The 13,136-nt window shown below is 50.7% G+C and overlaps 6 protein-coding genes across 6 annotated transcripts; 3 read left to right on the top strand and 3 right to left on the bottom strand.

Annotated features, from left to right (window-relative positions):
• Positions 1–878: 878 nt before the first annotated feature.
• Asppvi_008907 (protein kinase COQ8) lies at positions 879–3,182 on the bottom strand (the record flags this gene model as incomplete). Its single annotated transcript, XM_043304772.1, has 3 exons — positions 879–1,993; positions 2,051–2,333; positions 2,388–3,182. The coding sequence occupies 3 exons, from the start codon at positions 3,180–3,182 to the stop codon at positions 879–881; spliced, it is 2,193 nt and encodes a 730-aa protein (XP_043160707.1).
• A 331-nt stretch (positions 3,183–3,513) lies between these two features.
• Asppvi_008906 (urease accessory protein UreF) lies at positions 3,514–4,472 on the top strand (the record flags this gene model as incomplete). The annotated part of the gene is made up of 2 exons (XM_043304771.1): positions 3,514–3,640; positions 3,703–4,472. 2 exons carry the CDS (start codon positions 3,514–3,516, stop codon positions 4,470–4,472), a joined length of 897 nt encoding a protein of 298 aa, XP_043160706.1.
• Positions 4,473–5,121: 649 nt separating this feature from the next.
• Asppvi_008905 (E3 ubiquitin-protein ligase BRE1) lies at positions 5,122–7,551 on the bottom strand (the record flags this gene model as incomplete). Its single annotated transcript, XM_043304770.1, has 6 exons — positions 5,122–5,169; positions 5,256–6,329; positions 6,384–6,931; positions 6,990–7,038; positions 7,096–7,239; positions 7,363–7,551. The coding sequence occupies 6 exons, from the start codon at positions 7,549–7,551 to the stop codon at positions 5,122–5,124; spliced, it is 2,052 nt and encodes a 683-aa protein (XP_043160705.1).
• A 381-nt stretch (positions 7,552–7,932) lies between these two features.
• On the top strand, positions 7,933–9,754 carry Asppvi_008904 (transcription factor TFIIIB subunit BDP1; the record flags this gene model as incomplete). The annotated part of the gene is made up of 2 exons (XM_043304769.1): positions 7,933–7,960; positions 8,022–9,754. The coding sequence occupies 2 exons, from the start codon at positions 7,933–7,935 to the stop codon at positions 9,752–9,754; spliced, it is 1,761 nt and encodes a 586-aa protein (XP_043160704.1).
• Positions 9,755–10,040: 286 nt separating this feature from the next.
• On the bottom strand, positions 10,041–11,025 carry Asppvi_008903 (DUF1183 domain protein; the record flags this gene model as incomplete). The annotated part of the gene is made up of 2 exons (XM_043304768.1): positions 10,041–10,391; positions 10,447–11,025. The coding sequence occupies 2 exons, from the start codon at positions 11,023–11,025 to the stop codon at positions 10,041–10,043; spliced, it is 930 nt and encodes a 309-aa protein (XP_043160703.1).
• A 406-nt stretch (positions 11,026–11,431) lies between these two features.
• Positions 11,432–13,039, top strand: mmm1 (ERMES complex subunit MMM1; the record flags this gene model as incomplete). The annotated part of the gene is made up of 3 exons (XM_043304767.1): positions 11,432–11,447; positions 11,506–11,536; positions 11,599–13,039. 3 exons carry the CDS (start codon positions 11,432–11,434, stop codon positions 13,037–13,039), a joined length of 1,488 nt encoding a protein of 495 aa, XP_043160702.1.
• Between the last annotated feature and the right edge of the window lie 97 nt (positions 13,040–13,136).

Here is a 13,136-nt window from a genome sequence, read left to right as displayed (position 1 = left end):
TCATAGTTATTATGGCCTTGTCACCATCATCCAAAAAGCTCATTAATAATCATGGCGCCATCATTTCATCTGCACTGCGGAATTCATTTTCCTCGGTTTCTCTCCTGCCCGTGGAAGTTTGCCTAATCCAGGCTGCCTTGCACACACTTTCATCAAATATCGTAGGTAGTATTTCTGCGATAGGCTGCTTTGAAATCAGCCTGCATGCAGTACTCTCGAAATCTTGAAGTCCCGCCGTCGTCAACTTAGCGCTTATATCACGATACTCATATCACAGGATACCGCTCAAGCATGGATGCCGAGGCATTCAGATGTCGGGTGTACTCTCTATTGTTGAAAGGGCTTACTTCCCATCAGAGACTTGAAATCATGTTTTCAATGCAGGAACATTGAGAACGACTTCGTTGAGGATATGCATCGTGCAAAACGATATGAGCACATGATACACCTAACTGAGTGCTTGAGAGCTGCACAAGTCTTTTCAATAGGCTCGTTCACGGATATCCCTACTCATCAGAAGTGATTCTGTCATCATTGGCTGCACTGGTACCTCATGTTCAGAAAGGACAGGATAGTCTGGTGGAGCTATTCAGCGTCAAACCCTCCGCGTCAACGCCTATTGCTGCTATTCTAGATATACCCCACCTCCCACGAGACATACAAGTCAATGCTCTCCCTTGAACCACTTCTTGAAGGACAGACATAGACCTGAGGCTCATAGCAACTGCAAATTCAAGCTTGTTTTCTACGTCATGCGTCTTGATATGTCATATGATGCTATAATTTACATGGTCTATTGTACAACAGTAGACTTTGGCCTTCTATAGTAATGCATAGCATGGCAAAATATTTCACGTACCACGATGCTCCCTCCTGATCTAATTCCGAGTCAACCCAATGTCGAGCCCGGACTTCCCCGCCTTTTGGATCGCGTCTGCAAATAGCTCCTTGCATCGTACTTGGCTTCCCAATCTCGCACAGAGCAGGAATGCTCCGCTGAGCTTGCGATGTAAGCTGTAGGTTTCCTCGGGCGGAGGTGCAAGTCGCTCCCGAATCATAACAGGGATCAAACTCCGGACTCGGTCAGTGATGGTTTGATTGCGGAAATCGTAGACGTCTGGCGAGGAATCCATGAACGGTTCGGCAAGGGTGAGAATCGAAGAAACATGAGCGTCTACCATGGCCTTTGACTCATGACCAGTCAGATAGCCCAGGTCGATGGAGAGGCTGTGGCAGCGTTCCCGGTCATTGCGAGAAGCTGCGATAAGTGTTTCGATATATTTCGAGATGAATTCGACGGGGTATTCGCGAGAGGCACCAAAGTCAAGAAGTTCCAGCTTATTGGTCTCCGCGTTGTAGAGAAAATTAGTCCAATTGGGATCTGTCTGCATAAAGCGGAACTCGGTGATTTCGCGGAGGGATAGGCGTAGAATCTGCGTGCCGATCCAGTCACGTTGCGCCTGGGTGAAGTCGTGGATCTTGGTGACTGCAATGCCTTCCAAACGTTCCATAGTCAGGACCTGCTTTCCTGAAGCCTCCGGGATGATCTCTGGAACCAAGAAAACGGGGTCGTCCTTTACGAGCTCTCTGAAACGATTGCCGCACTCGGCTTCTCGGATGTAGTCGCATTCCCACGCGAGTTCCGTCCGTGCGTTTGCGATCGTCTTGTCTAGATAAAGACCTCTCGGAAGAAGACGGGATGCCGTCAGAAGAATAGAAAGGTTATTCAAGTCGGAGTCAATGGAGTCAGCAACACCCGGATACTGGACTTTGACGGCAACTGGCTGGCCCGTCCTCTTGAGCACCGCTCCGTGAACTTGTCCAATCGAAGCTGCTGCCATTGGAACCTCATCGAACGTGGAGAAAAGATCCCGCCAGTTGGGTCCAAGATTATCAGCCAAGACTTTGTCTCGTTGCGAAGCTGGCATATAGTCTGCTCGATCCTGCACTCGCTGTAAAACCTGATGAATAGCCTCTGGAAGCATTTTGTTATCTGAAGGAAGTTAGTCTTCACCACAAATGAAATAAATGAATCATTTCGAGTACTAACCCTGAAAACTCAACATCTGCCCCAGTTTGAGGGCGGCTCCTCGCATTTTTGAGAGTTTGGCCACCAGTCGTTCCATGTTTCCAGGACTGAACATGATAGACCCAGCATAGTCTTCTTTGCTCCCAGTCATCCTTCGCAGTCCCTCACCCACGGCTCCAAAGGCCATCGAGGTAGCCAGTCCACTGTATTCCCATAATCTACCTATCCGCGACGACGGGACTCGAGATTCAGTCATCTTATAGGTATCGCTATGCTTGAGCTCCGCTGTGATCTGGTGATCTTTCTATAACAATGTCAATATGTGTCTTGTGCCGTTTTACACGACTAGGTGACGCACCAGCGCAACATCTTCAGCAATGCTGGCCCCAATCATTTCCATGTCTTCCTTGTCAGTTTGCTTGACATTCTCGACAGGAGCCGAGGGTGACCTTCGACTGACCGAACTCTCGGAAAAGCCTTTAGCTCTCCAATCCGGACTCTTTATATCCGAGGGTGCTTTCTTGGAAAGTAGTCTGGCGACCTTGGGGCTGTGGAAAATTTCCTTCATCATCTCCTCTGACACATCCTCAGATACAGACTTTTCAGTGTTCACAGGCGAGTGGAAGACGTCCGCATTAAGAGAGCTATCCACGTTCACTTGTGTGTCGTTGATGGTCTTTGGCAGCTTCACTCGAGGAAGCCCCGATAATCCCGGCGTCGACTCTTGAGAACGCTGATAAAAGACATCCTGTTGTTCGCTGACATTCAATGCACTCGAGCCATTGTTCACAGTGTGCTCGGCAGCCGATGACGGGATCTGAAATTCGGCCTGTCGTTGAGCTTTCTTCGCTTCGTCCGGAGAGAGACCTGAACGGGCTTCCGCATTTGTTGGCTGCGAGGACGTGGGCGTGCTTGTGGGCTGGGTTTTCGGCGCAGCTTCGGAAGGAGAAGGTTCATTGAATCGCTTTGCTAGAGCAGCTGCAGCTTGGGCTGTCAGTATTAAACCCTCAGTCTGCCTCTGAATTCCCTTGGTGAGGGAAGACGTTCGTGTAAAGATGTCTAGCTGCCGTTGCCGCAGCGTAAGGTGTTTCGTCGCAACTGATTTGGCGACATTGAATAATTGGATAGCATCCAGAAGACGCTTTCCTGACATAATATAAAGTTGATCTCGTCAGTAGAAGCTCTTGGTCTAGAGTAATCGCATGATGTAATGCCAGAGGGTAGTATCAACGTGCGGAAAAGCGATCAGAAGCTCGCATCGGACCATTATTGCTTACACTGTTCCTGTCGGACCCGCCTTTTTCTGCCCACATCCACCGCCGGAGTCGGGGACCTCCGATGTTCGGACGAGCTTATCAGTGGATTTGGGTCTTTCAGATAAGAAGCGGGCATTATTTATCCTTTGGAGCAAATGGTATGGAGGAGCTCGTCGCGCAAACATCGTCCTCCTCCTTTTCTCTGTTGACACCTTGAGGAATGCCCGAATGAATGGTAAGAACAGTATACAAGCTCTGGAGAAAGAGATTGCAGATCTCGAGTATCGCTTGCGCAATGCCCGCACACGCCTCACATTAGCCCGCCCAGATGGTCACAGGGAATTACCCTCCAATGGTCCGTGACGGCATCTCTGCAACCGCAATGATTGTCATACCTGAAGACTGACATCGAAATAGACGAACTATCTCTTTCACCAAACCATGCATTACTTCTACTGTCAGATTCTGCCCTTCCACTGGGCTCCTTTGCTTATTCCAGCGGTCTGGAGTCCTACCTAGCCCACAATAAACCTTTGCCTCGCTCTGTGACAACAATCGCATCGTTCCATCACTTCCTCAAACTGTCAATTGCATCAATCGCAGGCACCTCTCTCCCGTATGTCCTTACAGCCTATAGGAACCCGGGAGAACTAGAGACACTAGACAACGATCTGGATGCTTCGACGCCTTGTATAGTTGCTCAGAGGGCGAGTGTCGCCCAGGGAAGGGCGTTACTTGGCGTCTGGGAGCGAGCATTTCGAAGCGCATACGCCTCGGGACCGTCTGTCAGTGGGACAGGCGCTGCAAAGGCCGTGCAAATGATTGAAAGCTTCTCCGACGCTCTCAAATCTTGGGTTGGCACTGCGGATGAATTAGGGCCGAAAGGCCATCTTGCACCTCTTTGGGGCATTGTGTGCCTCGCTATGGGTGTCGATCTCCGGCAGACGGCGTATGTTTTCATGCTGAATCATGCCAAAGCAGTTCTCAGTGCTGCAGTTCGCGCATCTGTGATGGGGCCATATCAGGCGCAAAGCGTCCTAGCCAGCAAGGCCCTGCAAGCTATGATTTTAGAACGAATCGACCGGGAATGGGACACTGCAGTAGAGGATGCGGGCCAGATCGTCCCTCCCTTAGACCTCTGGGTAGGGCGGCATGAGCTTCTCTATAGCAGAATATTCAATTCGTAACATTCGAGTACCTACACAGAGAACTGTCTACCACAAAATACCAGACGACATCATTAAGGCCATGACCCCATGAGCATGGTGCATTCATCATCTCGTCCTAGGTAATCCTACATCTCGCATCCCGGCTCCCCACCACCGGTGCTACTCGGAACACAGAGTGGGTATCCAAACAGTCTCTCTTCCTTCTGAAAGAGAGCAAGACATAAGGAAAATGGCGTAAAGAAAAAAGAGCTGAAGCCGAAGACTTGACCACCACCATGTCTGGTCAGATCGTTATGCAACAGGAAATCTTGCTCGAAAAGCGTAAGAGCAAATCAAAACGCCGGCCCCAGTGAGACCCTATCCTGCTAAACCTTGTAGAGCAAAAACACCGCACCATGAACCTTCCATGATTGTGTGAAAACACGAGAGAAAAAAGGAAGAAAAAGGGTAATAAAAGAGCTAGGGGAAAAATCGGGAGGACGAGAAGGGCAATAAAAAGTATGGTACACGAATGTAAATTTTGAACTGGACCGCGGACCAACTCGGAAACTCAACGATTGCCGAGCGGACTCATAGCGTGATATGCATATGATCATTATTTCCGAATGATCTATTGCAATTTGGACACTTTCGAGAGCGAGAAGTAAGTCTTTCTTCCACGCATTCTTTACAGAATACGTGACCGCACGTCTTGATTGCAGTATTCTTGAAATTCCTGCGGCAGACAGTACAAAGTGCAAGACTCTGGAATGGCAATTAATTAGTATCAGTCCCCCTTATACATGGGCCGGAAAGACTTACCCTCAACATCTCATACTCCGACGATGAATTGCCCAAACTCTTGTTCTTCCAATTCTCAAGGCTCTTCTTGGTATCGGCAAGGGTGACTTTCAGGCTTTCAATCTCAGTCTCGGCCTTACGACAGGCGCTTGAAGCGCTCGCCAATGACGAATCCTTCGACACCGAGAGGGCTTTGAGCTCATTGAGCTGGGCTTTGAGACCGTCGATAACAATGTTATTCTCCGCGATTTGCTGTTGAGCCAAATGATGCTTGCTGATGATCGAATTCAATGCTTCCTTCGTCTCACTAGCCTGCTTCTCCATATTGGCCAATAGAGAGCGAGTGGTTGCCTCCGATTCCTTTAGTTGCGAGACAATATCTGAGCTCTTCGAGTTCTGCATTCTTAAAGTTCGAACTTCCAACTCTCGTGCTTCCTTGCTTTTCATTGCAGCGAAATACTTTTGGTCCGCTTTCGACTTTTCAGCAGTCAATCGGGCGACCTTCTCTTCTAAAGCGCTGAAATCTGCAACCTTTTGCGAAGCTAATGAAGAGTACTTTTTGCAGGCGGTCTGCATCGACGTCAACTCAGTGTTGAGCATGGAATACTGGCGCTCCAAATTCTGATACTTCGCACGAAGTTCTTCCAACGGAATATCGTCGATCTCTGTATGCGCGGCTTTCGTGTTGTCAAGCTGCAAGCGGAGCCTTTCTACCTCAGATTCCAGGGCATTAATCCGGGCCTGCGCAGCATCCGCAAGTTCTTGAACCTTAGTTGTAGCAATTTTCTCCTGTTCTTGCGCGGCCTTGCGCATCTGCTGATCAGCCAAGAGCTCGTCACGGGCGTTCCGAATTCGGGCTAAGTCAGTCTCAGCTCGCATCAACTGCGCTTCCTTCTCGGCAATAACGTTCTGGGTTTCCTCGTCCACCTGGTTGCGATATGCAGTCCGTTCCGATCGTAACTTTGCAGCCTCTTCACGTAGTTGTATGTTTGTTGCTTCCAGGTGGTTGATTCGTTTTACAACGTCGTCGTATTGGGATCGTAGTTGCTTGAACAAGTCCGTATGCGCATAATCATCGTCGGTGGGCTTCGTGCGCTACATCAACATCCAGTTAGCAGCAGTTCGCACAGCTGACCATCAGCGCCTTACCTTGATATTCAATTCCGTGATCTGGCTCAGTAAATTTGCATTCTCAGCTTCCAGTTTTTGCAACTGTTCTTTTTGCTTCTCCGAAACAGCCACAAGCTGTTTATGCGCTTCTTCCAACTCGGAGTTGCGTTCGACGCTCGAGGGCACACCGTTGACAGGTGACTGTTCTTCCCGATTTCCAGACGCACTATCGCCGCCAGGTCGCTGACCACCCAGGAGATATTGCTTCTCTAATTTTGCGACAGTCACGCTTCGTGCCCGGTCGAGCTTCTTCTCAGCCACCATGTACCGTAATGACGCTGCCTCCAGGCTTTCTTCCAGTTGCTGTTTCTCGGCCAAAGCTTTCTCAAGTTCGGCAATAGTGCCTTTTTCTTCGGCCAGTTTTTTCGCAAGTTGGGACTGCAAATCTGTAACCTCTGGAGGGGCGTTTGTGGAGAACGATTGCAACCGAGTAATAATGGCACGTATATCATCTGACCGGGATTTGAGATGCTTCTCAAAGTCTTGCATATTTTCGAATAACAGCGAGCTTCGAAACGAAGGCCGATCTAGAAGAATATTAGCGAGCCGACCTCAAAATGATGATCTAGCCAAGTTAATGCCTACCTTTATCTTCATCCGACGCGCCCATGAGAGTTTTGACCTCATCAATTAACTATCACAAGAGCTGTGAGACTCTGCCGCTGCAAGGAAGATGCACGAGGATACTTACCTGATTGAACCAGGCATCAATTACACGTAAATGGTCATTATGATAGGCCGTAGCTTTCGACATCTCCTTGAGTTTCGTCTCCAGAGACATCTTCTCACGTTTATACTCTTGCATCTGCCGCCATATCGCATCTTTTTGGAATCGCTGCCACGGAGAGTAAGTCAGCATCAATCTCATTTTAATCTTCAGCTGAAGTCTAAGTGGATCGAAAGAAAAGACCCCCCCTGCTACAAACTGAAGGTTCAGTAACAAACGTTGGCAACTCACGTCTAGGTCGTCTTTCCAAGGCATATCGGCATCTGGGTGCGGTCTACTACCACCATTGACAGAAGTAGCTTGCTTCTTCAATGGTGGGGTAGAATCATTGGGATCATGAGTAGCAGGTCTCTTCCGGTCTTCCATCTTGACGATACCGGACTCGGAACATGCGACGGGAGATGCTTCGGTGGCCGGCATCAGTGGCTAGAAAGACATAAGTTGATGAAGGCCGTCACCACTGAACAGCAACTGGCCTGGAGCAATAACTGCAGCAGTACCCGCCCGTGTAGGTCACAACAAATTCTGAGTGACGTTGAAGGGCGCAGCCGTGCAGATGGTTGTGATAAGCAGGACTTGGGAAGCCAGGAGGATTTTCGGCCTGGGAGGTTTAGCGTCGCCTAGCGCCTCCCACGTGACCGAGCCCACTTTCCCCCAGAGTTCAGACGAACACCCGGCATCTAGACTTCTGCATGTCACCCTCTACGTATATTCGCTGGACCATCCATCCACCGCATCGGTTCTGTTATCGGCCTGGAATTTGATGGCTCTTTTCCTATCCAGCTATGCTGAGCTGTGAGGATGAAATCTTTTTCGAGTTCTGTCATCAGTAAGTGTTGAATCCTGCCATTCTACAACGTGCTGCATCGTCTGACCGCTTCCGTCTTCAGATAAGTCGGGCAAGAAATTTGCTCCAAAGGCGCCCGTCCGACGCGCCCCTCCGGCTCCCTCTACCACCCCAGCACCTCCGCGAAGACATAGTACCGCTTCACAAACATCTACTACTCAAAACGCTCAACCGGCGTTAGATAAAGCTCCTGCCGAGCCCGCGCCTCCTGCTACGGTCCCGGAGCCTTCCGTCCCATCTGCCGCTGATGTTCAATTACCTGTCGCCGAGTCGTCGAGGGCCCCGAGACCCGATTCAATACCATCCAAATCTGTGACAGCCATTCCCATTCCCGTTTCGAAGCGTAAGGCATCGTTCTCGGCTCCCACACGGCGCGTGACTGTTGAAGAAGCTCCTGCGCCATCTCAATCTCTCGCGCATCATGATACCAATACCGAACGCTCTCCCACAAATCTCGAGGCGAATGGACCTGAGAAGCAAAGAGAAATTGTTCAAAGTATCGAAGTTCCCCAAAACCTTGTGAGCCGCGATGACGCCTCGACACCTGTGGCTAGTTCTCAGAACCTTCCACCCGTTGAGACCGCTACAGAGATCCGCCCATCGAAGCGCTTGAAGCTGACTCAAGAATCGTCCACAACATCCACCCGTCCTACTCTTTCACCATCCCATGTAATTACTCCGCCATCTACCCAACCCCCGACGGTTGAAGAAACTACAGAAGTTACCGACGGAGTTGAATCGCAAGCAAACGCCGACCAGAGTCGAAGAGCGTCGAAGTCGCGAGTCAGAAGGGCGAGCCGCATCTCCAATGTTGAGGATGCCGCGGGCAAGGTGACGAGGAAGCAACAGCGCTCTCGCAAAAAGCGCGAGCCGACACCGGAAGGAGCGGATCTCATTGAAATCGCTCCAGCAGTAGTCAAAATGTCGGAATTGTGCAAGGATTTACGAACCGGGAAAATGTCTAGGCGGGAAACTGAATTGCGCAACATGGAACTCGCTGAGCAGGAACGCAAGCGAGCTCAACAAGAGGATGAGAGCCAAACGCCAGTCCCTCTCAAACCGAACGCGGATGTTGCATCCCCCGCAGCGGAACCCGATATCGCTGTCGACAAGAAACCACAGGCCGGTCCTGTGATGCGAATCGTGAATGGAGAGATTGTGCTTGATGCCGCTTCCCTTCAGGTCGATCGTTATGCAGATGCGGCGAGAAATGCGGGGGAGCTAGAGGATGTGGTGGAAAGCTCTCTTACTCGGAAGATCAACCAAGCCACATGGGGAAAACGGTCCAAGACAGAATCATGGGATGAAGAGATGACGGATCTATTTTACAGAGGCTTGCGAATGTTTGGCACCGATTTCATGATGATCAGCAAGCTGTTCCCTGGGAGGTCGAGACGTCAGATCAAGCTGAAATTCAACAACGAGGAGCGGCGCGCTCCAGAACGAATTAAGGAAACGCTGTTGGGCCCCCGGGAAACGATTGATATCACGACGTATTCGGAAATGACCAACACTGTGTACGATGACCCCAGAGTGGTTCAGCAAGAATTGGATGAAGAGAAGAAACGGATTGAGGAACAACACGCAAAGGAAAAGCAGGCTCAGGAGGATTTGCTTCGCAATCCAGACGGCACGACTGATGGTGGTACTGCACCAGGGCTGGATAACGCCAATAACGTGCCCGTAAAGGGCAAACGAAACAACAAAAGACAGGCAATGAAAGCTATGGGAGGCGGAACTGAAGAAGTTATTGGCACGATTGATGACTTTCCTTGATTATTTAAGCGCTTTGGTGGCTCGGAGTTAGATAGAAATTCGCGGGGGTGGGCGTTTAGGACTGTTACTGTGTCGCGCGGCTTTGAGATGGGACCACGATCACGGCCTGGTGCCTTTTCTGCGGTCTACCTGAGTGGCTCTTATCGGTGTTGCTTCTCGCTTTATGGGAGCGTAATGTCATAACTAGGTTGTCTTACACATGCTAGCTTCGTCATGCAGCGTCTAGGTAGGTTACTACAGTTTGCGGAATTAGGGGGCGAACAAATCAATTCTAATGTCCGCTATTCTAAGCATTATCTTCGTCTTGTTGAGCCGAACCCCGTACTCTCCGTGGTAGCCGAAAACCGAGGAGGGGAACGCGGCCGTGTGCTGCTTTCCCTCCGAGGCTCTTGGTCATCCCATCTTCTAGAAGATGACGGTCTGTCGCTATGCCGATTGCTTCTCCTACCCATCTCGTAGCCAGCCACGCCGCCAGCCGCAGCACCGGTCCAAAAGCCCGGTCTCCACCCTGGCTGCGATGAACATGAACTACTATCTGGAAAGCTGCTGTATGGAGGAGGTGGCCCAGGGTAAGGCCCATAGTCATCTCCTCTTCCGCCACCACCTCCCCCACCTCCTCCCCAAAATCCGCCCCAACCTCGCCCAACATTGGGCCTTCTTCGACGACTTCGCAGCCCAAAACAGGAGCGTACCATAGGCCATAGAATCATAACGAGAACCGCAGCCCAGAATCCTAAGAAAATCATGTCGACGAGAGCGTCAATGCCACGGCGCCACCCTTTTGTCGCACGCGGAATGGACCGCAGATCATCCTCTTGTATTTTGCCAAACCGCCTCTCTCCGCGCTCCGTCAACAGTAGCCGGTACTCGACACCACAGCTACCCTTCAACACCCACTTGTCATCGGCATTTCGGTATCCCTCGCAGATCACATCTGTTGCGCCCAACATGAACTCCTCCGGAAGTGGCGCAGTGCAAGTCCATTGGACATCTTCTTCGTCGTAGTCGTATCCAGCGTTCGTGCATCGCATAGTCTCTATCTTGTACTTGTCACAGATGCTCTTTGAGGGTCCCACGCATGTCAACTGTGGAATCGGGGAAACACGGCGAGAGGATGTGAGACGATTGGCGCGGAGCGTCAGCGACTGTACTCGCGAGAGGAGTATGGCATTTGGCCCAGGGGGTGATTCCGAAGATCTGCCATATGCTAGCCCCAGGGGAGCAAAGCATAGAAGCCATAGTAGCAATGAGTTAATGCTCGGATAGTACATTGTGCGAGACAAATATTCCCGTTCAGTTTGGAGTATTTGTAAGCGCAGGACTCAGTCTGCGGGCATATCAATTATGAGCACAAAGAGAGGCAGAACCAGCCAGCTGGTAATATATACAGATTGTTAACGATCGAACATGTGTGAATGCGAAAGCTCAACGTGTCCTCACACAGCGGCGTGAGCTCATGGGTCATGTTGGAGTCCAATAGCGATATGGATGTGATAAGCAGCTCTCCGTCTTAGACTAGCCTTGGCCGAGGCCGACAGGGTCCATCATTCGTCATTCGTCATTCTTTTTTGACCTTGATCTTGATCTTCCAACCCGTTGGAAATCTTCAATTGCAGTGTCGCTTGTTGTAGCAATGGGGCTATGGAAAACACCAGATAACATACACAGCAGCTGAAAATGTCTTCTCAGCTAAGTGCGATTGATTCCGGTCCTTGTTGAAGCTGGAACCAAGGCTGACAACACTGAACTAGACGACCCTACGCCTATCCCTCCTCAGTCCTCGTACGTCAAGATCACTGTCCCTTATTGGTTAAGGCTTTGAATAGCTGATAAAGTGGGTGTAGATTATCATTTACACAAGGGTTCTTGCTGGGACAGCTCTCCGTCGTTCTTCTCATTGCTGCCTTCCTCAAGTTCTTCATCTTCGGCGAAGCAGCGCCTCCGCCGTCTCGCGGCCTCTCTCATCGTTCGACTACTCATCGACGTTCCAGTTCGATTTACAGCAGCGCACAGCACGATGGAAGCACAAGAACATTGAGAGAAAAGCCTTCTAACTCGAACGTCCTCCGTCCGGTACCGTCCTCCGCGACCAACACCCGCTCCATCCTGCGAAAGACCTACTACAGTGCAATCCCCACCAATCCCTCGAAACATGGACGACACAGGATACACCATTCTTCACACCAGCCAGAATCACTGGACTGGTTCAATGTTCTCATAGCTCAGACAATTGCTCAGTACAGACAAACGGCATATCTGTTGAAGGACTCGCCGACATCATCAATCCTCAGCTCGCTAACGGCGGCCCTGAATAACCCCGAAAAGAAGCCATCATTTATAGATAAAATTACTGTGACGGACATATCTCTGGGGGAGGAGTTTCCTATCTTCAGCAATTGTCGGATCATTGCTGTTGATGACCCAAATTCTGATGGCGGGCGCCTTCAGGCACTGATGGACGTCGACCTGAGCGATGACAACCTCTCCATCGCCATCGAGACGCAGCTACTTCTCAATTATCCGAAGCCATGCTCTGCCATCCTTCCCGTGGCACTCTCCATCTCTGTTGTCCGCTTCTCCGGGACCCTTTGCATATCACTCGTCCCCGCTTCCACATCTCCACTTGACACTCCATCCCATTCGCCATCTCCCCCTACCGCCGAGACAACAACGAATGGACGCTCAAAGCGCGAAGGACAGACTGGTGGAAGTCACTCTCGCGCAGGTGGCTCCTCTGAGGAACCCAGTGGTGAAAATCCGCCGAAAACCAGTCCAAAAAGCAACGTTGCGTTCTCCTTTCTTCCAGACTATCGACTTGATCTCTCCGTACGGTCGTTGATCGGCTCTCGTAGCAGACTCCAGGACGTGCCTAAAGTCGCTCAGCTGGTCGAAGCCCGTGTTCATGCATGGTTTGAGGAGCGCGTTGTTGAACCTCGGGTCCAGGTCGTGGGACTGCCGGACCTCTGGCCTCGCATGGGCAGAACAGGCGTAAGGACCGGCGATGATTCGGAAACTGGCTCTAATGCGCCGCGGAGTAGCACAGCGGCGGATGCGAGCGTGTCTGCCCGTCACGAGGAGTCGTCTCGCGAGCCAGAGGTGCTCAGGTTTGGGGCACTATTGGGCACACGGCCGCCGTTTGACCTTGCTTCTCGAACGAGCAGCTTCAATATTGAAACTGGCGACCTCCGTAGTCGCAGCATGACGCGGGAAGAGAGCAGTGGTAACTTGAGCGATCAATTCCACATGCCTGGCTCTCTGCCAGGAGGCGGTGTAACTACAACTTGAGTCAATATTTTGACTAGTATATCAAAAGACATAAAAATGACATGTTTTTCATAAGCGCCTGGGAATTTCATAGTCGTTGTACGTGAAAAGTGTCGTG

The sequence above is a fragment of the Aspergillus pseudoviridinutans genome (genome assembly GCF_018340605.1).
Source record: "Aspergillus pseudoviridinutans IFM 55266 DNA, scaffold_6, whole genome shotgun sequence".
NCBI lineage: Eukaryota > Fungi > Ascomycota > Eurotiomycetes > Eurotiales > Aspergillaceae > Aspergillus > Aspergillus pseudoviridinutans.
This window is presented reverse-complemented; position numbering and strand designations above follow the sequence as displayed.